The sequence below is a fragment of the Poecilia reticulata genome, chromosome 3 (assembly GCF_904066995.2).
Source record: "Poecilia reticulata chromosome 3, P_reticulata-male-v2, whole genome shotgun sequence".
NCBI classification, from domain to species: Eukaryota; Metazoa; Chordata; class Actinopteri; order Cyprinodontiformes; family Poeciliidae; genus Poecilia; species Poecilia reticulata.
Window position 1 is genome coordinate 25,758,957 of NC_088832.1, and position 22,301 is coordinate 25,781,257.

Sequence of the window (22,301 nt, forward strand, 5' to 3'; positions counted from 1 at the left end):
TGGTCATTTTATGGCTAGAATACTCGCTGTCCAGCATGAACATCCTCAACAAGGAATCTAATTCAGAACAGGCCATTGCTAAAGACGCTGCCTGTTCAGTGGGATGTATTCAAGCAGTCGGGAATACCTGCAAAAGTTCTTTGTAAATTTGTAACACATACTTTCAAACATTTCAGAAACGGTGTTTTAAAAGTTTATTCTCAAAATCCCGATAGAAAAAATAGTCTCACACTCTAGGTACTTCGATGTATTGGAAAATGTGTAAAAAGCCTTAAAATTAATTACTCTTTATTTTTTTAAAGTTTTACACCCAAAGAATGAAACCTTACATTAGACCACATATTTTTTGTTTAGTGGGGCAGATCACTGTATTATTTATATTTTTACAGAAAATCATGTGCAACCTTATTACTGTTAACCATACCAGTTCAGAAACATAACTGTACCTGACACATTTTTTGTGCTGTATTTATTAAGAATATCAGTGTGTCTGAGAACATTTATCAAGACATCTAAAAGTTTATGTGATAATAACACATGCAAGAAATGGTTCTATTTGTTTCAAAATGGCAAACTCTTGCTTCAATTTCAGGCTGTATAAATATCTGGGATGATCAAAATATCAAAGCAATGTCCTGGATAGAGTTCTATTGCACCTTGATAAATAGATTTATTTCTATTTTTACTATATATTTTTCTGTTGGGGAAGAGCTACCACATAGCACCCCAGGGCCGTGCAGAGACCACTAAAGGGGCAGGTGCTCAAAAAAAATAAAGGACACATCTAACCGCCTTCTAGGACAGAATATTAACAAAGCCACTCAGCTTTCAGAGTTTAATAAGCAATGATAAATTACAAAATTGTGAGGTATACAATCAAAGCTAAGGGAAATCTCTATATAGAGCATACAACTATGCATATGTAAGATATTTTATTAGTAATTTCTTTCTGCAGGTCTATTTTGTTATAGGAAAGTATTGCAATATTCAAACCCGCAATTTAGTGTAGCAGTGTGATGTTGTTACACTAGATTGTCAAGTGATAAGCTATTCCGGTGGGAACTCGTATGAGCACTGGTAGCTTTTATTTTGAAAAGACGGCAAATCCATTGCAAAACAGCGGGTAACTTCCTGTTTCAAAATTATTATTTTTATTTAAATGTGGTGTGTTCTCAATGAAAATGTGAATTGTTTTCTCTACTATTGAACATATTGAGTTCATATATTGTTGTTTTGGGTGTTAATTCGGGGTTTAAGGAGAAAAATTAACGGGTCATACCATTATAGTTCATGAAAGGTTTTCCCACGCTCTCCGTCGCGCTCTTTCTGTTCGGATTCCGTGGGAGAAGGTATGAAGTTTTGTTTTCTGTGTTTAATAAGTGCATTTTAAGTATAAGTAATATGTTTTTGTAGATAATGTGCTTTGGGGCACTCAAACCTTGCTAAACAGTGCTAGAACCGTGTTGGCAGACATTTAGCTGCTCTTATACTTCATGAAACATTGCTAATGAAAATGCTACATCCATGTGCTGAAAATAGTACTGTTCATGGTTAAACAGGCGCTGTGGAGCACTGATCAGAAAAGGCCTGTTTTGACCACTATTTTATGCTGTTTGGATGCAGGTATGTGATGTTTCATTGCTTTTGGTGGGAATATTTTGTCTAATTGTTATTTTTTTTGTTATTCATGTACTGTTCAAGAGTATAAGGTTCATGTTTGGACTTAGTTACTAATTATTGTTGCCATTATTTTTATTTTGTAAGGTGAATGTGTTATTTTACATAAGTTGCACACGCGCTGCTCAGGCTCTTTCTGTTCGGATTCCGTGGGAGAAGGCGCTGTGGAGCACTGATCAGAAAAGGCCTGTTTTGACCACTATTTTCTGCTGTTTGGATGCAGGAGCATTAAAAGTGCCTTCAGCTCAGCTGTTGTCTGGCTGTTATTTTCACAAGACACAACGCAGATTCAACTACGCTACAAAACTGGTGCCGTGACCCGTCGTCTGGTCAGCTGAAGCGGACCACCGGTGTTGCAGGACGACGCTTTCTGGTTCCATCTGCACTTTGGGGCAGACTGTGAAGTTCTTCGGACACTGTTGGTTGGGATTTTTTCGTTTCCATTTTTTTTTACTTCTGGACATGTTCATGTTTTTTTTCTATAAAGGACAACAGTGAGGTCTCCCTATGGAGGGTCAGTATGTGAATAACATGTCAACATCTAGACATGGGGACTTATCCATGGGTAGAGGGAGAGGGGTTTTGCAGTTAGCAGTTGCTATGCAGTCTACTCCAGGAAGTCCAGGGGTTTGTGGTACAACATTTTTTGGCTCTGGGAGGACAAAGGGGGTTGGTGAACTGCCTAGTCAACCTTTAAGTTTCACTCCAGGCTTGAGCCCAGTGACTGTCTCACCCTCTCCTGTGTTTTCACCTGGTGGAGAAACTGCCTCCACTCAATTAACTGATCTAATCAGGTCTATTGGGTCAGAAATAGGTGAGTCCATCAAGATGTCGTTGATGCAGAACACTGCTTCGGAGCCTCAACCCGACTCAACTCCGGATCACAACAAGAACTCTTCACAGTCATTTCAAGGTGGTACTACTGTTATTGATGCATCAAAACTTAATCTTTTGTTACGCTCTGATGTTGATGTTCCACCCTACTTCAGGGGTGACAAATCTGATAAGTGTTCTGTTTTTGAGTGGGAAGATCTCATGCAGGCCTACCTTCGACAGAAACCCCCCACTAATGCTGAACAGGTAGAAGTGGTTATGAACAGATTGATGGGGAGGGCAAGAGATGTCACTAAAGTTTGGATGCGTAGTAATGCAAAGACTGCAGATGTTTCTGTTATCTTTAGTATTCTCAGACAACATTTTGGGGACACCATTCATTCAGACCTGCCGCTAGCTGACTTTTACGCTAGCACACCATACACAAATGAGGGACCTCTTGATTACTGGATACGGCTTAACAAAGCTGCAGAGGTTGCTGAACGGTGCTTGGCTAGTAAGGGGGAATCAATGACTGACCTTAGTTCACATCTGGTGCTAATGTTTATTCGCCATTGTCCTGACAGAGAGTTGGCACTGGTTTTTAAAACCAAGCCTTCTCGCGACTGGACAGCTAGTGAAGTGCAAGACCATTTGGATGAGCATTTAAGAGACCATGCGGTTGTTCGGAGCCGCGGAAAACAGAAAGGGGCAGCTACCGAGCTTCCACTCGAGGGGGTGACTGTCAATGATCAAACTGTGTTGCCCATTTCTAGATGTGTTCCAGAGCCAGAGTGCTCCAAAACAGTAATTGAAAACAACACAATGGACAGGGTTTTGAGTCTGCTGGAGACAGCTCTAATCAGTAACACTCAGGCTATAAGCCACAGGTCCAATAAGCAGACTTCTAGACGCTCACGGGACTGTCAGGTTTGTGGCAATCTGCAGCATGACACTAGGTCACACTGTAGGATGCACAGATTATGCTTCCGATGCTTCTCTCCGGAGCACATCAGTGTTCACTGTACTCAAACTCAGAAATCTCAAATGCATCCGATTGGCCAGGGACGGGCTGATTCGCCTCAGGAAAACTAGATGGCCCTCATTTAGCGGGGGATGGTGTGGGCCTCTGTAGTGTTTCCCTCAATTTTGATGATGACATCCAGACTGTGTATACAATGGCTTGCAACACAATATCTACTGATCAAACTGTCATTTTCCAGAATGTGGCAAAACTGCCTATCAGTGATGGCCTGTTTTTCACTACGGTGCTAGTTGGGAACAAGATTGAGCTGCGGGGGATGTTAGATAGTGGGTCTATGGCTACATCTGTACGTGCAGACATGATCCCTCAGCTACGTGAGGCAGGAGTGATGAAAGGAGATGTAATCCCTTCCGCTAGCATTGTTCTTGTTGGGTGTGGTGGGAAACAGACTGTTCCGGTGGGCACCTGTGAACTGCAACTTAAGCTGTTTGGGTTTGACTATGTCGTCCCAGTTTTGGTGGTTGAAGGTCAGGCTGATGAGCTCATTGTTGGCACCAATGTGATGAAACCGCTCATCAAACAGTTTAAGACTGATGAGGCCTATTGGCGGGTACTGAGTAGACCGGACTCTACCTGTCTGGATGCAAACAGTCAGTTTGTCAGATTTTTGGCCAATCTTGAAAGGTGGAGGGGGGAGGAAATCCCAGAGAAAGTTGGGACTGTCAAACTGAAGAAGGCCGTGACTCTTGAGCCCATGAGTGAGCATGTGGTGTGGGGCCGCCTTCCACCTAAGACTAAACTCTCTGTGGGGAGTACTGTTGTTGTTGAACCGAGCACATCACGCTGCGTGCACCGTAGTGTGATGGTTGGCAGAGTAGTTGCTCCACTTTGGGGGGCGGGTGGCTTCCTGTGAAGATCATCAACCCTACTATGTCCCCGATTGTGTTGAGAAGGAACGCTAAGGTGGCTGATGTGTATCCATGCATTGCCTTGGAGGACTTTGATGGTGGTATGGAGGTGAGGGTACATCAGAACGTGGGTAGGGTGAGCAGCTCTCACGGCAGCCTTACTGCTGAGTCATGTTGCAGTGTTAAGACAACAGGTGGACCTGGCAAATTAGCGGATGTGGGGCTGCAAGATCTGTCTGTCGGTGATTGTGAAGTTTCTGAACATTGGAGAGAGAAGCTGATTGACTTGGTTGTAAAGTATGAAGATGTGTTCTCAAGACATCAATTGGACTGCGGCAAGGCTGCCGAATTCTGCCATCGCATCAGACTTACAGATGAACGCCCTTTTCGTCTGCCTTATCGTAGGCTTTCTCCTGCTCACTACCAAAAGTTGAGAGAAACTTTGGATGACATGGAAGAGCGTGAAATTATTAGAAAATCGAGCAGTGAGTATGCTTCTCCACTCGTTCTTTGCTGGAAGAAAAATGGTGATTTGAGGTTGTGTACGGACTTCAGGTGGTTGAACGCCCGTACAGTCAAAGATGCGCACCCTTTACCACATCAAGCTGACATCCTTGCAGCTTTGGGAGGTAACGCATTCTTTAGCTCAATGGACTTGACTTCGGGATATTACAATGTCCCACTTCATGAAGATGATAAGAAATACACTGCTTTCTCCTCTCCTCTCGGATTACACGAGTATAACCGCATGCCACAGGGTCTGTGTAACAGCCCGGCCACTTTCATGCGAATGATGCTCACGATCTTTGGTGACCAGAACTTTTTAAGCCTTCTTTGTTACTTGGACGATCTGTTGGTTTTCGGAAAGTCTGAGGAGGAAAGCTTGCAAAGGCTTGAGATGGTGTTCCGGCGGTTAAAAGAACATAACTTAAAGCTGTCTCCATCCAAGTGTCAGTTTTTGAGAAAGTCGGTCAAGTTCTTGGGTCACATTGTTACGAGAGACGGCATAGCAACAGACCCTGACAAAGTGCAGGCAATTGAAGGTGTGTCAGAAGCAGATCTTATGGAACCTGATGGCGCCACGCCATCTCCTAAGAAGATTCGCTCTTTTCTTGGCATGGTGGTGTATTATCAGCACTACATTGAGAACTGCTCTGTGATTGCCAAGCCATTATTCCAACTGACTACAGGGACGGCCAAGCCACGGAGGGGCAAGGGCCAAAAGAAACCAGCTTTGTCGCGTAAGCCTGTCGCGGCTGACTGGACCCCAGCTTGTAGCGAAGCATTTAGGACCTTGAAAGCTTTGTTGACTGAGCAGGTTCTTCTTGCCCACCCTGACTTTACAAAGCCTTTCCTGCTTTCTGTTGACGCGTCATCTTCCGGATTAGGAGCTGTGCTGTCACAGGTACAAGAAGGCCACAACATTGCGAGGCCCATTGCCTTCGCTAGTAAGTCCTTGAATCATGCACAGTCCAAATACCCAGCTCATAGGCTCGAGTTTCTCGCCATGAAATGGGCTATTCATGATAAGTTTAGTCATTGGCTGCGTGGGCATAAATTTACTGTTTGGACTGACAACAATCCTCTGAAGTACATTCTTACCAAGCCGAAACTGGATGCTTGCGAACAGAGGTGGGTGGCCAAGCTGGCCCCCTTTGATTTTGACATTCAGTATATTCCAGGGCCGCGAAATATTGTGGCGGATGCATTGAGCAGGGAACCATTTGCTCAGCACAGGATGATGCACCGTTTGACGAGAATTCCATATGACACTTTGCTGGAAGAGGCCAGGGGTTTGTTGGTGGAAGATGTTCAGAACATGTTTCGCCTTTCTCGGGAAGAGTCTGTGGATGGGAAGCTTAGACTTACCTCTCCGATCCAGGGCTCTGTCACAGGCAGTGTGGACATTAAGGACAATGGTGGGAGAGTTTCTCGTGATGAGGTGTCAGCCTTATTTAAGTCTCACCGTTGTTGGAGTGAAGGTGCAGAAATGAGAGCAACCTGCTACACACAACAGCTGGAGAAACTGTTGCCAGTGGGGCAGTGCCCACTGCCTGTTCTCACTCATGAGGAGTTGTATGATAAGCAGTGTCAGGATCCTGTGATCAACCGGGTTTCCTTTTATGTGAACAGGGGAAGTCGACCATCCCGACGTGAGCGCGTCCACGAATCGCGGGAGACAAACCGTACATTGCGACAGTGGGGTAAACTCACGACTCGGCTGGGTGTGTTGTACCGTGTTTCTAAACATGTGGTGAGCAAGAAGAAAGTGTTCCAATATGTGGTTCCAGTTGCTTTGAGATGTCAGGTGTTGAAAGGGGTGCATGATGATGCAGGCCATCAAGGTCAGCAGCGCACACTGTGGCTTGCCAGACAGCGCTTTTACTGGGACTCGATGGAACACGATGTCAAAGAATATGTGAGTCATTGTAAGAGATGCGTCTTGAGCAAAGCACCTGAACCTGAGGCCAGGGCTCCACTTGTTTCTGTTGTGACATCAGCACCACTAGAATTAGTTTGTATTGACTTCTGGTCCGCAGAGGATGTCAATAACAAGTCCATCGACGTTCTAGTGGTGACAGACCATTTTACCAGACTCGCATGTGCTTACCCATGTCCAAATCAGTCTGCCAAATCAGTGGCTCGCGTGTTATGGAATCATTTTTTTTCCATATACGGGTTTCCAGCTTGTATTCACTCTGACAGAGGGGCTAATTTCGAGAGTTCCCTCATTGCCGAGCTACTCCAGATGGCCGGTGTTCGTAAAAGCCATACAACCCCATATCATCCTGCGGGAAACGGCCAGGCTGAACGTCTTAACCGCACTCTGGGTAGCATGATCCGTGCATTGCCTCCTCGGGCAAAGGAAAAATGGCCTCAGATGCTTAACACACTGACTTTTGCCTATAATTGCACGGTACACGAAACAACAGGTTGGCCGCCTTTCTTTTTAATGTTCGGGCGAACTCCTAGGTTACCTGTTGATGTGATGTTTGGCAGTGTCCTCTTAGACGGAGAGACTGCTGACATGGACAAGTATGTTCAGTCATTGGGCACGGATCTCAGAGAAGCAATGACTTTGGCTCTGCAACACGCTGAGAAACAACAGTTGAGACAAGCTGAGGTGTATAACCGAAAGGTTAAGGGACACTCTTTGGAGAAAGGAGACAGAGTTTTGATGGCTAACAAAGGGGAACGGGGCAAACGGAAATTGGCTGATCGTTGGAAGGACACGGTTTACATTGTGGTTCATAAGAACAGCGAACTGAACACCTATGTTATTCGTCATCCTGTCACAGGACGGGTTAGGACAGTTCATAGGAATCTGATCATGCCTGTAAACTTTTTGCCTCTGCCATCATGGGATGATTCGGTGTCTCAGACTTCTTTTTCAAACACAGTTTCAGAGGGTGGGCCGTCAGATGATGAGGTTCCAGGTGAGCGGGACAGTGATACTCGAACAGCTCACTGGGTTTCCTCCCTCCCAGAGTCTAGTGTGGTGATGACTGCAGGTGAAGTGATGGTAGCTAGTGATTCTGAAGCTATTGGAGGAAATGATAGTAGTGTTCAGGGTAGAGGGACCATGTCTGCCTGTGGGGACCATAGGAGGGTCTTGGATGGGGCGGATCATGGATCAGAGAGCTCACACTCTGAGGATCACAATAGTGACCGGCTTTCAGACTCTGTCAGCGTAGGTTTACGCCAAAGTGACACCATAGGTTTAACTAAGGCCATTAGTGGCTCACATGTGTCTGGAAGAGACTCAATCGCTACTGTTGTACCTTCAGCGATTCCTTCAGTCGTTTCAGGGGAAGGGATACGGACGAGACTGGGTAGACTTATCAAACCTGTTAACAGGTTGATTCAGACAATGTCCACACAGAGAGTTAAGATTTTGTCATAGGGCCATTTATTTTGTGTTATTTTATTGTTTTTCTTTTTATTGGGACTTCTTATAATGGGGTCTGGTCATGATTTTATTTAGGTTGTCCATTGCACTGGACGCATTGGGGTGATTTTGGGTGTACTCTATGATAGATGTGTAAGTGGCATGTCTTCTATGGTGAGGTGGGGACTTAGCTACCCCTCATCTTCCCTAATTCTTCAATGAATAGCTATTTGCTGGTCGACCATTTTGGTCTTGTATGGCGGGTATATCCGGGTCACATGTATTGTCGTGGTCAGATTTGAAGAAAAAAAAAATTGTATGTTTATTTTTGTTTTATTTTATTTGCTTGGTTTTTGTTTTTCTTTATTATTTTTGTAATATGCCCGAAATCTAGTGTAAAACAGAGGGGGTGAATGTAGCAGTGTGATGTTGTTACACTAGATTGTCAAGTGATAAGCTATTCCGGTGGGAACTCGTATGAGCACTGGTAGCTTTTATTTTGAAAAGACGGCAAATCCATTGCAAAACAGCGGGTAACTTCCTGTTTCAAAATTATTATTTTTATTTAAATGTGGTGTGTTCTCAATGAAAATGTGAATTGTTTTCTCTACTATTGAACATATTGAGTTCATATATTGTTGTTTTGGGTGTTAATTCGGGGTTTAAGGAGAAAAATTAACGGGTCATACCATTATAGTTCATGAAAGGTTTTCCCACGCTCTCCGTCGCGCTCTTTCTGTTCGGATTCCGTGGGAGAAGGTATGAAGTTTTGTTTTCTGTGTTTAATAAGTGCATTTTAAGTATAAGTAATATGTTTTTGTAGATAATGTGCTTTGGGGCACTCAAACCTTGCTAAACAGTGCTAGAACCGTGTTGGCAGACATTTAGCTGCTCTTATACTTCATGAAACATTGCTAATGAAAATGCTACATCCATGTGCTGAAAATAGTACTGTTCATGGTTAAACAGGCGCTGTGGAGCACTGATCAGAAAAGGCCTGTTTTGACCACTATTTTCTGCTGTTTGGATGCAGGTATGTGATGTTTCATTGCTTTTGGTGGGAATATTTTGTCTAATTGTTATTTTTTTTGTTATTCATGTACTGTTCAAGAGTATAAGGTTCATGTTTGGACTTAGTTACTAATTATTGTTGCCATTATTTTTATTTTGTAAGGTGAATGTGTTATTTTACATAAGTTGCACACGCGCTGCTCAGGCTCTTTCTGTTCGGATTCCGTGGGAGAAGGCGCTGTGGAGCACTGATCAGAAAAGGCCTGTTTTGACCACTATTTTATGCTGTTTGGATGCAGGAGCATTAAAAGTGCCTTCAGCTCAGCTGTTGTCTGGCTGTTATTTTCACAAGACACAACGCAGATTCAACTACGCTACATTAGCAAGATGTGTAAATCAGAGCTGGACCATATGTCTTTACAGAATTACACTATTAAAAATATAAACAAGGACACAATGCAACCTTTTAGTGTTCCTATAATAAAAAAAATGCTGCCTGTTTGCTACACTTGCAGTAGAGATGAAGAGAGTCCATTCAGGAAAGCAGAGCTGCATCAAACTTTAATGTGGAACTGCAGAAAAAAAAAATTGTTAATGCATGTCACCATGAGAAAAGCCTACTAAGTAGTGCTTAAATAACTAACTTAAAAAAAAATTTAAATCACACATTTTCGTCTCATGAAGTGAAAAAAATATTTGCAAAACAAATTTATTTGCGCATGTCATAAATCCTTTTTTGCTATTCTAATTTTCTGTTTGTGACTCAAAGTTTTGCTTGTGATTCTCACATGATGTCGTGGGCAGGGCCTAAAATCAACAAAAGATTTCTGATGTGTGCAAATAAATGTTTATGTTTGGCAAATAACACTCTGCGAACCAGACAACAAACTTACTTAAAGTCTGGATTGAGTTTTTCCCCCTTCATTAATGACACACTTTTATTATATACTTTATATCTGTCTTGGTAATTCAAGGTGAGTTATTTTTAATTCTAAATGAATATCCTTGTTGGACTTTTATTTAAGTGCTATTCGCCTTCAAACTACATTTACCTAACGCTAGAATAAATGTACAGTACATTATGTAGCAAAATAAATTAGAAGATATATATCCATTATGGAAATGATCGGTTTTGGACGGGCGATGTGCCTCTATTGCATAAGCAATACTAAAGAATGACAGCTGAGTTAAATTTTTTCCCAAATGAAAAAATAAAACTAACTTTCCTAACTAGTTAAGTAAAATAAAATTGTAATCAAAACTTTTGGAATTGTAATGATTTCTTTTTTAAAAACAAAACGTTTTGTTTAAAAAACTTTTTTTTAAACTAAGTAACTCCTTTTTGTGAACTTAAAAAGTTATGTTTAACCATACAGGGAAGAAGCTTTTTAGTTATCTTGCTTTGTTAGCAAAGTCGTTAGCTATCAGCTAGCTAATAGCACAACAACACCCTAATGTCTGTATGATAAAAATACTGAATTGATTGATAAGAACAGTTTTTCTTCACCTGGCTGTCTCCTCCCGCTCAGTAGTTCTTCAGAGAAAGGCAGACGCAGAGGCCCGTCAGTGTCTGTTGTATTTCATTACCTCTCTGCTTAAACCGAGACTCCGAGCTGAAGCAGAAACGATACTTCAAAGTTTTCCGTCATCAGACAAGTAGCAAGTCTACTCCACTTTATTCACCAAAAACGTTTTTTTTATTCACCAAAAACTGTTCTGTGTTTGCTACGTTGAGCTCCAGTTAGCCGCCTCATCTCACTGTGCGAGAGGCAACTGCATCATGCGTCACGTCAATTTATTAAATAATTAATCAACAGTATAGTTATCTCCAGTCAGATTTTTTTGTTTAATTAGTTGTATTTTTCTCTTATGAACTGTTGACACCTAAGATGACGGGACCAAGGAATCCAGATGGAAAAAGCATGTTCTTATGTTTTTCTGTATCAGCCTAGAAATATCAGCGTGAATTAGCCAGCTGAGTTCTATTATTAGTTTACTATCATGCAATTAAAAAGTTGTTTGAAGTCTGTGCATTTTTCTCTATATGTATTTTTATAAGAATCTAACGTTGAAACAATCTAACACTGCTTCTCTCATTTTTGAATAATGCCATGTTTCAGATGAACCCATATATGTTGAATCTTTCCAGAATTTATATTTTCACATAGACTTTTAATTCATAGTACAAAAGTCATACTGACTATAACAAAACCAAAAAACAAACTACTAAGTGTAAAGACATGAAAAGTGTGCCATTGGACCCCATGTGGAGGAAAATCTAACAGCAGATTCTGAAATGTTCTGAAACATCCTATAATTACTTAGTTAATTCTATTAATTTCATACCCTTTTGTTAAACTGTTTACCTCTCAACTAAAAGTACATTATGAGTCAAACTGTTTTAACCAAAGGGGAATTTAGGACATTCGTTTTTACATTGCCCAGAGGAAGAATAAAAGAGTGATGTGGAAAAAAACCAAACATTTTTTGTCTGGTGGGTCAAGATGGAAACACCTCAGTCTTTCATAAAATACCTGCTACACATCATTTTCATTTGATGGTTTATTATTTAATACAAATAGCCGAAATAAATTCAACAGTAATTAACAGGGGAAAAAAACTGATGCAAATGGGACATTGTTGAAATGTTGCAGATGATTTTAATCATAATCAGCAGAAAAATTATAGGTTGTTTCTGGTTATTTATATTTTGTTTAATCCCTTGAGGTCTTCGGTCCATGCGCGCCACTCTTCCGACCTCCGCATCAGTTTACTTAGATTTTCGCCAGCTGCTCCGCTTCCTGAAAAACATCACATTAGATTTAAGATGAAGAAAACTGAAAAATATGTGCATTTAAAAATTAAAAAGGTAGCGAAGACAGAATCCTCTGTCCTCACCTGATCTTTCAAACGACTTTCTTCTGTGTCCATCTGCGCCTTGAACGGCCCCCGCAGAAACTCTTGGAAAAGCGAGGTCTGCTCAGCCGGCAGGCTGACGTCCATCGCGTTCCCATCCTGGTCCTCGGGTGAGCGTAGCCAAGGGCCGTCCATCACACTTTTCTTTCCCATGAAATGCCCTGCAAAACCAAAACAACAAAAAAACTAAATTAATCTGCTTAATTTCATTTTGAGTGAAAAATGGAAAGGAAAAACCTATTGAGAACATGATTTTATTTGTGCGTAAAAGTTTAAAACCCTGATATTATTTAATAGGATTTTACCGGAAGGTTAACATTCAAAAGAAATAGTTTCTTACCTGTTGCCCAAAGATTGCCTTGTGGATATTTTGATTTCTGAACTTTATCCTTCTGATCAGCCAGAGAGACACTGTCTCCTGCGCTCAATGACATAAACACGAGATATGTGAAGAAGCCACAGTGGCAAACATTAGTCAGCGTGAGTCCTCTCATTTTAACCAGAAATCCGGATCTGTCCTTCTGAGTGCAATTTTTTTTCCAAGTGGCTCTTTGTTAGTGTTGGATCGCTGCAGACTCGTCCTGCTTTTATAGGGTCTCCTGGACGGGGTGGGCTCTCCTTATGGGCTGCGTTTACTTTTCATTCACTGGCTGCGTAAATGAAGATGACATCAGCCAATTCATTGTGATGCTTGTGCGTAATTTAAGCATCAAACGAAGTGGCAACGTGAAGCATTTTATAAAACAAAAAGCAAAGCAACAAAAATGTTTTAGACTGATGAAATCTTAACTTTATGACTTCCAGGTGTATTTGAATAAATGTATTCATATCAGTTGTTGAGTTCAAAAGTAAAACGTATATTCAGTACCCAGGGTCAGATATTACAGGTCCTTCTCAAAAAATTAGCATATTGTGATAAAGTTTACTATTTTCCATAATGTAATGATGGGATAGCATCCCATCATTACATTATGTAATTCCATAATGTAATGATGGCAGGGTCAATGCAGCAGCTATCAGGTGGTTTTGGAGCACTTCATGCTTCCATTTGCTGAAAAGCTTTATGGAGATGAAGATTTAATTTTTCAACACAACCTGGCACCTGCTCACAGTGCCAAAACCACTGGTATTACTGACCATGGTATTACTGTGCTCAATTGGCCTGCAAACACTCCTGACCTGAACCCCATAGAGAATCTGCGGGATATTGTGAAGAGAAAGTTGAGAGACGCAAGACCCAAAACTCTGGATGAGCTTAAGGCTATCGAAGCATCCTGGGCCTCCATAACACCTCAGCAGGGCCACAGACTGATTGCCTCCATGCCACGCCGCATTGAAGGCTGCAAAATGATTCCTGACCAAGTATTGAGTGCATAACTGAACATAACTATTTGAAGGTTGACTTTTTTGTTATTGAAACACATTTCTTTTATTGGTTGGATGAAATATGCTAATATTTTGAGACAGGGATTTTGGGTTTTCATGAGCTGTATGCCAAAATCATCAGTATTAAACAATAAAAGACCTGAAATATTTCTGTTGGTTTGCAATGAATCTAAAATATATGACAGTTTAATTTTTATCATTACATTATGGAAAATAATTAACTTTATCACAATATGCAATTTTTTTGAGAAGGACCTGTACATTATTAAAATTAGTGAGCAGAAAGGAGATAACAGACTTGCTACTTGTTATCTAACAAGTACCAAGTCTACTCCGCTTTATTCACCAAAAAGTTTCTTTTATTCACCAAAAACGGTTCTGTAATCTGGAACGTTTGCTACATTGAGCTAAAGTTAGCTGCCTTATCTCACTGTGCGAGAGGCAACTCCGTCATGCGTCACGGGAAAAAGGTCAAATGTGGCAAGGTGACCGGAGGTCTAATTATCTTTTTACAAAAAAGAAACAATAAAAAAATCAAATAATTTTAATAAATGTTATTATGTGTCAGAGGAGGGCTTAGAAAATAATTTAAAAAAAAAAATTGACCAAAAGAACACTTTGAGGCAAGGAGGAAAAGGGGCAAGTGCTCAAACACATCCCCCCCCCAACCACCCCTGCTGCACACCTCTGGTAATGATAAAAATTAAACTGTCATATATTTTAGATTCATTGCACACCAACTGAAATATTTCAGGTCTTTTATTATTTTAATACTGATGATTCTGTCATACAGCTCATGAAAACCCAAAATCCCTGTCTCAAAAATTTTGCATATCATGAAAAGGTTCTCTAAACGCACAGTTAACCTAATCATCTGATTCAACAAAGTAACACTTAACACTTGAAAAAGATTCCTGAGGCTTTTAAAAACTCCCAGTCTGGTTCATTACTCAAGACCGCAGTCATGGGTAAGACTGCTGACCTGACTGCTGTCCAGAAGGCCATCATTGACTCCCTCAAGCAAGACGGTAAGACACAGAAAGACATTTCTGAACAAATAGGCTGTTTGCAGAGTGTTGTATCAAGGCACCTCAGTGGGAAGGAAAAAGTGCGGCAGAAAATGCTGCACAATGAGAAGACGTAACCGGACCTGAGGAAGATTGTATAGAAGGGCCGATTCCAGACCTTGGAGGACCTGCGGAAGCAGTGGACTGAGTCTGGAGTAGAAACATACAGAGCCACTGTGCACAGGCGTGTGCAGAAAATGGGCTACAGGGGCTGCATTCTCCAGGTCAAGCCACTTTTGAACCAGAAACAGCAGCAGAAGCCCCTGACCTGAGCTACAGAGAAGCAGCATCGGACTGTTGCTCAGTGGTCCAAAGTACTTTTTCGGATGAAAGCAAATTTTGCATGTCAATCGCAAATTACGGTGCCAGAGTCTGGAGGAAGACTGGGGAGAAGGAAATGCCAAAATGCCAGAAGTCCAGTTTCAAGTACCCACAGTCAGTGATGGTCTCGGGAGTCATGTCAGCTGCTGGTGTTGGTCCACTGTGTTTCATCAAGGGTAGGGTCAATGCAGCAGCTATCAGGATATTTTGGAGCACTTCATGCTTCCATCTGGTGAAAAGCTTTATGGAGATGAAGATTTAATTTTTCAACACAATCTGGCACCTGCTCACAGTGCCAAAACCACTGGTATTACTGACCATGGTATTACTGTGCTCAATTGACCTGCCAACTCTCCTGACCTGAACCCCATAGAGAATCTGTGGGATATTGTGAAGAGAAAGTTGAAAGACGCAAGACCCAAAACTCTGGATGAGCTTAAGGCTATCGAAGCATCCTGGGCCTCCATAACACCTCAGCAGGGCCACAGACTGATTGCCTCCATGCCACGCCGCATTGAAGGCTGCAAAATGATTCCTGACCAAGTATTGAGTGCATAGCTGAACATAACTATTTGAAGGTTGACTTTTTTGGTATTGAAACACATTTCTTTTATTGGTTGGATGAAATATGCTAATATTTTGAGACAGGGATTTTGGGTTTTCATGAGCTGTATGCCAAAATCATCAGTATTAAAACAATAAAAGACCTGAAATATTTCTGTTGGTGTGCAATGAATCTAAAATATATGACAGTTTAATTTTTATCATTACATTATGGAAAATAATGAACTTTATCACAATATGCTAATTTTTTTAGAAGGACCTGTACATTATTAAAATTAGTGAGCAGAAAGGAGATAACAGACTTGCTACTTGTTATCTAACAAGTACCAAGTCTACTCCGCTTTATTCACCAAAAAGTTTCTTTTATTCACCAAAAACTGTTCTGTAATCTGGAACGTTTGCTACATTGAGCTAAAGTTAGCTGCCTTATCTCACTGTGCGAGAGGCAACTCCGTCATGCGTCACGGGAAAAAGGTCAAATGTGGCAAGGTGACCAGAGGTCTAATTATCTTTTTACAAAAAAGAAACAATAAAAAACAGAATAATTTTAATAAATGTTATTATGTGTCAGAGGAGGGCTTAGAAAATAATTAAAAAAAAAAAAATTGACCAAAAGAGCACTTTGAGGCAAGGAGCAAAAGGGGCAAGTGCTCAAACACATCCCCCCCCCCAACCACCCCTGCTGCACACCTCTGGTAATGATAAAAATTAAACTGTCATATATTTTAGATTCATTGCACACCAACTGAAATATTTCAGGTCTTTTATTATTTTAATACTGATGATTCTGTCATACAGCTCATGAAAACCCAAAATCCCTGTCTCAAAAAATTTGCATATCATGAAAAGGTTCTCTAAACGCACAGTTAACCTAATCATCTGAATCAACAAAGTAACACTTAACACCTGAAAAAGATTCCTGAGGCTTTTAAAAACTCCCAGTCTGGTTCATTACTCAAGACCGCAGTCATGGGTAAGACTGCTGACCTGACTGCTGTCCAGAAGGCCATCATTGACACCCTCAAGCAAGACGGTAAGACACAGAAAGACATTTCTGAACAAATAGGCTGTTTGCAGAGTGTTGTATCAAGGCACCTCAGTGGGAAGGAAAAAGTGTGGCAGAAAATGCTGCACAATGAGAAGAGGTAACCGGACCTGAGGAAGATTGTATAGAAGGGCCGATTCCAGACCTTGGGGGACCTGCGGAAGCAGTGGACTGAGTCTGGAGTAGAAACATACAGAGCCACTGTGCACAGGCGTGTGCAGAAAATGGGCTACAGGGGCTGCATTCTCCAGGTCAAGCCACTTTTGAACCAGAAACAGCAGCAGAAACCCCTGACCTGAGCTACAGAGAAGCAGCATTGGACTGTTGCTCAGTGGTCCAAAGTACTTTTTCGGATGAAAGCAAATTTCGCATGTCAATCGCAAATTAAGGTGCCAGAGTCTGGAGGACGACTGGGGAGAAGGAAATGCCAAAATGCCAGAAGTCCAGTTTCAAGTACCCACAGTCAGTGATGGTCTGGGGAGCCATGTCAGCTGCTGGTGTTGGTCCACTGTGTTTCATCAAGGGTAGGGTCAATGCAGCAGCTATCAGGATATTTTGGAGCACTTCATGCTTCCATCTGGTGAAAAGCTTTATGGAGATGAATATTTCATGTTTCAGCCCAACCTGCCACCTGCTCACAGTGCTTGGCGCACTGTGAGCGCCAAGCACATTTTTGGCGCTGTTGGCAGGATTATGCTTTTTATGAACATCTGAGACAAGCATTTGTTTTTCAATATTTGTTTTGTGTATTTTTTTTTCCCTCCTATTTGTGCAGATTGGCCGATCCAGAGACAGAGCAGCAGTGGTTCCATGTAGAGCTTCAAAGTGGTGGGTGAGGTGTTTAACCGTAGATTTTTTTTAAATTTATTTTTGCACTGCAGTAATCAGAAGCAGCATAAGCTTGTGACAATGGAAGAAGAAATTCAGGAACTTAAAAAGTTGGTAGCAAGCTTAAGAGCTGACAATGAGCAGTTGCGACAAGGGCAACTGAAAAAAACCAGCTGCTGCATTGACCCTGCCATCATTACATTATGGAATTACATAATGTAATGATGGGATGCTATCCCATCATTACATTATGGAAAATAGTAAACTTTATCACAATATGTTAATTTTTTGAGAAGGACCTGTAATATCTGACCCTGGGTACTGAATATACGTTTTACTTTTGAACTCAACAACTGATATGAATACATTTATTCAAATACACCTGGAAGTCATAAAGTTAAGATTTCATCAGTCTAAAACATTTTTGTTGCTTTGCTTTTTGTTTTATAAAATGCTTCACGTTACCACTTGGTTTGATGCTTAAATTACGCACAAGCATCACAATGAATTGGCTGATGTCATCTTCATTTACGCAGCCAGTGAATGAAAAGTAAACGCAGCCCATAAGGAGAGCCCACCCCGTCCAGGAGACCCTATAAAAGCAGGACGAGTCTGCAGCGATCCAACACTAACAAAGAGCCACTTGGAAAAAAAATTGCACTCAGAAGGACAGATCCGGATTTCTGGTTAAAATGAGAGGACTCACGCTGACTAATGTTTGCCACTGTGGCTTCTTCACATATCTCGTGTTTATGTCTTTGAGCGCAGGAGACAGTGTCTCTCTGGCTGATCAGAAGGATAAAGTTCAGAAATCAAAATATCCACAAGGCAATCTTTGGGCAACAGGTAAGAAACTATTTCTTTTGAATGTTGACCTTCCGGTAAAATCCTATTAAATAATATCAGGGTTTTAAACTTTTACGCACAAATAAAATCATGTTCTCAATAGGTTTTTCCTTTCCATTTTTCACTCAAAATGAAATTAAGCAGATTAATTTAGTTTTTTTGTTGTTTTGGTTTTGCAGGGCATTTCATGGGAAAGAAAAGTGTGATGGACGGCCCTTGGCAACGCTCACCCGAGGACCAGGATGGGAACGCGATGGACGTCAGCCTGCCGGCTGAGCAGACCTCGCTTTTCCAAGAGTTTCTGCAGGGGCCGTTCAAGGCGCAGATGGACACAGAAGAAAGTCGTTTGAAAGATCAGGTGAGGACAGAGGATTCTGTCTTCGCTACCTTTTTTATTTTTAAATGCACATATTTTTCAGTTTTTTTCATCTTAAATCTAATGTGATGTTTTTCAGGAAGCGGAGCTGCTGGCGAAAATCTAAGTAAACTGATGCGGAGGTCGGAAGAGTGGCGCGCATGGACCGAAGACCTCAAGGGATTAAACAAAATATAAATAACCAGAAACAACCTATAATTTTTCTGCTGATTATGATTAAAATCATCTGCAACATTTCAACAATGTCCCATTTGCATCAGTTTTTTTCCCCTGTTAATTACTGTTGAATTTATTTCGGCTATTTGTATTAAATAATAAACCATCAAATGAAAATGATGTGTAGCAGGTATTTTATGAAAGACTGAGGTGTTTCCATCTTGACCCACCAGACAAAAAATGTTTGGTTTTTTTCCACATCACTCTTTTATTCTTCCTCTGGGCACTGTAAAAACGAATGTCCTAAATTCCCCTTTGGTTAAAACAGTTTGACTCATAATGTACTTTTAGTTGAGAGGTAAACAGTTTAACAAAAGGGTATGAAATTAATAGAATTAACTAAGTAATTATAGGATGTTTCAGAACATTTCAGAATCTGCTGTTAGATTTTCCTCCACATGGGGTCCAATGGCACACTTTTTATGTCTTCACACTTAGTAGTTTGTATTTTGGTTTTGTTATAGTCAGTATGACTTTTGTACTATGAATTAAAAGTCTATGTGAAAATATAAATTCTGGAAAGATTCAACATATATGGGTTCATCCGTCAGATCTAAATAGAGATCTGACGGATCTCAATCCTATGCCTGTCCTTCCTCTAAAGATGGGACATTTCCTATCTCTAGGCACAAAAATCAGTCTCTCTGCTACAGGGAGACTAGGCGTAGGAAGGGCATTAGGCAATGCTGAAGAAGTGGATGGCTGAGCACTTAAGCTAGCCAGCCCTTGTCGCAACTGCTCATTGTCAGCTCTTAAGCTTGCTACCAACTTTTTAAGTTCCTGAATTTCTTCTTCCATTGACACAAGCTTATGCTGCTTCTGATTACTGCAGTGCAAAAAAAAAAATAAAAAATCTACGGTTAACACCTCACCCACCACTTTGAAGCTCTACATGGAACCACTGCTACTCTGTCTCTGGATCGGCCAATCTGCACAAATAGGAGGGGAAAAAAAAAATACACAAAACAAATATTGAAAAACAAATGCTTGTCTCAGATGTTCATAAAAAGCATAATCCTGCCAACAGCGCCAAAAATGTGCTTGGCGCTCACTAGTTAACCTAGGCTGATTAGGTTAACTGTGTGTTTAGAGAACCTTTTCATGATATGCAAATTTTTTGAGACAGGGATTTTGGGTTTTCATGAGCTGTATGACAGAATCATCAGTATTAAAATAATAAAAGACCTGAAATATTTCAGTTGGTGTGCAATGAATCTAAAATATATGACAGTTTAATTTTTATCATTACCAGAGGCGTGCAGCAGGGGTGGTTGGGGGGGGATGTGTTTGAGCACTTGCCCCTTTTGCTCCTTGCCTCAAAGTGCTCTTTTGGTCAATTTTTTTTTTTTAATTTTTTTCTAAGCCCTCCTCTGACACATAATAACATTTATTAAAATTATTCTGTTTTTTTATTGTTTCTTTTTTGTAAAAAGATAATAAGACCTCCGGTCACCTTGCCACATTTGACCTTTTTCCCGTGACGCATGACGGAGTTGCCTCTCGCACAGTGAGATAAGGCAGCTAACTTTAGCTCAATGTAGCAAACGTTCCAGATTACAGAACAGTTTTTGGTGAATAAAAGAAACTTTTTGGTGAATAAAGCGGAGTAGACTTGGTACTTGTTAGATAACAAGTAGCAAGTCTGTTATCTCCTTTCTGCTCACTAATTTTAATAATGTACAGGTCCTTCTAAAAAAATTAGCATATTGTGATAAAGTTCATTATTTTCCATAATGTAATGATAAAAATGAAACTGTCATATATTTTAGATTCATTGCACACCAACAGAAATATTTCAGGTCTTTTATTGTTTTAATACTGATGATTTTGGCATACAGCTCATGAAAACCCAAAATCCCTTTCTCAAAATATTAGCATATTTCATCCAACCAATAAAAGAAATGTGTTTCAATACCAAAAAAGTCAACCTTCAAATAGTTATGTTCAGTTATGCACTCAATACTTGGTCAGGAATCATTTTGCAGCCTTCAATGCGGCGTGGCATGGAGGCAATCAGTCTGTGGCCCTGCTGAGGTGTTATGGAGGCCCAGGATGCTTCGATAGCCTTAAGCTCATCCAGAGTTTTGGGTCTTGCGTCTTTCAACTTTCTCTTCACAATATCCCACAGATTCTCTATGGGGTTCAGGTCAGGAGAGTTGGCAGGTCAATTGAGCACAGTAATACCATGGTCAGTAATACCAGTGGTTTTGGCACTGTGAGCAGGTGCCAGGTTGGGCTGAAACATGAAATCTTCATCTCCATAAAGCTTTTCACCAGATGGAAGCATGAAGTGCTCCAAAATATCCTGATAGCTGCTGCATTGACCCTACCCTTGATGAAACACAGTGGACCAACACCAGCAGCTGACATGGCTCCCCAGACCATCACTGACTGTGGGTACTTGAAACTGGACTTCTGGCATTTTGGCATTTCCTTCTCCCCAGTCTTCCTCCAGACTCTGGCACCGTAATTTGCGATTGACATGCAAAATTTGCTTTCATCCGAAAAAGTACTTTGGACCACTGAGCAACAGTCCAATGCTGCTTCTCTGTAGCTCAGGTCAGGGGCTTCTGCTGCTGTTTCTGGTTCAAAAGTGGCTTGACCTGGAGAATGCAGCCCCTGTAGCCCATTTTCTGCACACGCCTGTGCACAGTGGCTCTGTATGTTTCTACTCCAGACTCAGTCCACTGCTTCCGCAGGTCCCCCAAGGTCTGGAATCGGCCCTTCTATACAATCTTCCTGAGGTCCGGTTACCTCTTCTCGTTGTGCAGCATTTTCTGCCGCACTTTTTCCTTCCCACTGAGGTGCCTTGATACAACACTCTGCAAACAGCCTATTTGTTCAGAAATGTCTTTCTGTGTCTTACCGTCTTGCTTGAGGGAGTCAATGATGGCCTTCTGGACAGCAGTCAGGTCAGCAGTCTTACCCATGACTGCGGTCTTGAGTAATGAACCAGACTGGGAGTTTTTAAAAGCCTCAGGAATCTTTTTCAGGTGTTAAGTTTTACTTTGTTGATTCAGATGATTAGGTTAACTGTGCGTTTAGAGAACCTTTTCATGATATGCAAATTTTTTGAGACAGGGATTTTGGGTTTTCATGAGCTGTATGACAGAATCATCAGTATTAAAATAATAAAAGACCTGAAATATTTCAGTTGGTGTGCAATGAATCTAAAATATATGACAGTTTAATTTTTATCATTACCAGAGGCGTGCAGCAGGGGTGGTTGGGGGGGGGATGTGTTTGAGCACTTGCCCCTTTTCCTCCTTGCCTCAAAGTGCTCTTTTGGTCAATTTTTTTTTAAAATTATTTTCTAAGCCCTCCTCTGACACATAATAACATTTATTAAAATTATTTGTTTTTTTTATTGTTTCTTTTTTGTAAAAAGATAATTAGACCTCCGGTCACCTTGCCACATTTGACCTTTTTCCCGTGACGCATGACGGAGTTGCC

General features: G+C 41.1%; 2 protein-coding genes and 1 long non-coding RNA gene across 3 annotated transcripts; 2 read left to right on the forward strand and 1 right to left on the reverse strand.

The window, feature by feature from the left end:
- The first annotated feature begins 1,001 nt into the window (after positions 1 to 1,001).
- LOC145551145 (uncharacterized) lies at positions 1,002 to 7,492 on the forward strand. The gene is made up of 2 exons (XR_014086966.1): positions 1,002 to 1,349; positions 1,560 to 7,492. It is a non-coding gene; the product is annotated as an uncharacterized LOC145551145 (long non-coding RNA).
- A 4,338-nt stretch (positions 7,493 to 11,830) lies between these two features.
- On the reverse strand, positions 11,831 to 12,789 carry LOC145551150 (neuromedin-B-like). Its single transcript, XM_081605356.1, has 3 exons — positions 12,540 to 12,789; positions 12,182 to 12,360; positions 11,831 to 12,084 (listed from the first exon to the last, which is right to left on the reverse strand). Exons 1-3 carry the CDS (start codon positions 12,691 to 12,693, stop codon positions 12,058 to 12,060), a joined length of 360 nt encoding a protein of 119 aa, XP_081461482.1. The 5' UTR covers positions 12,694 to 12,789; the 3' UTR covers positions 11,831 to 12,057.
- A 5,236-nt stretch (positions 12,790 to 18,025) lies between these two features.
- LOC145551146 (uncharacterized) lies at positions 18,026 to 18,965 on the forward strand. The gene is made up of 3 exons (XM_081605352.1): positions 18,026 to 18,256; positions 18,436 to 18,614; positions 18,712 to 18,965. The coding sequence occupies exons 1-3, from the start codon at positions 18,103 to 18,105 to the stop codon at positions 18,736 to 18,738; spliced, it is 360 nt and encodes a 119-aa protein (XP_081461478.1). The 5' UTR covers positions 18,026 to 18,102; the 3' UTR covers positions 18,739 to 18,965.
- The last annotated feature ends 3,336 nt before the right edge of the window (positions 18,966 to 22,301 follow it).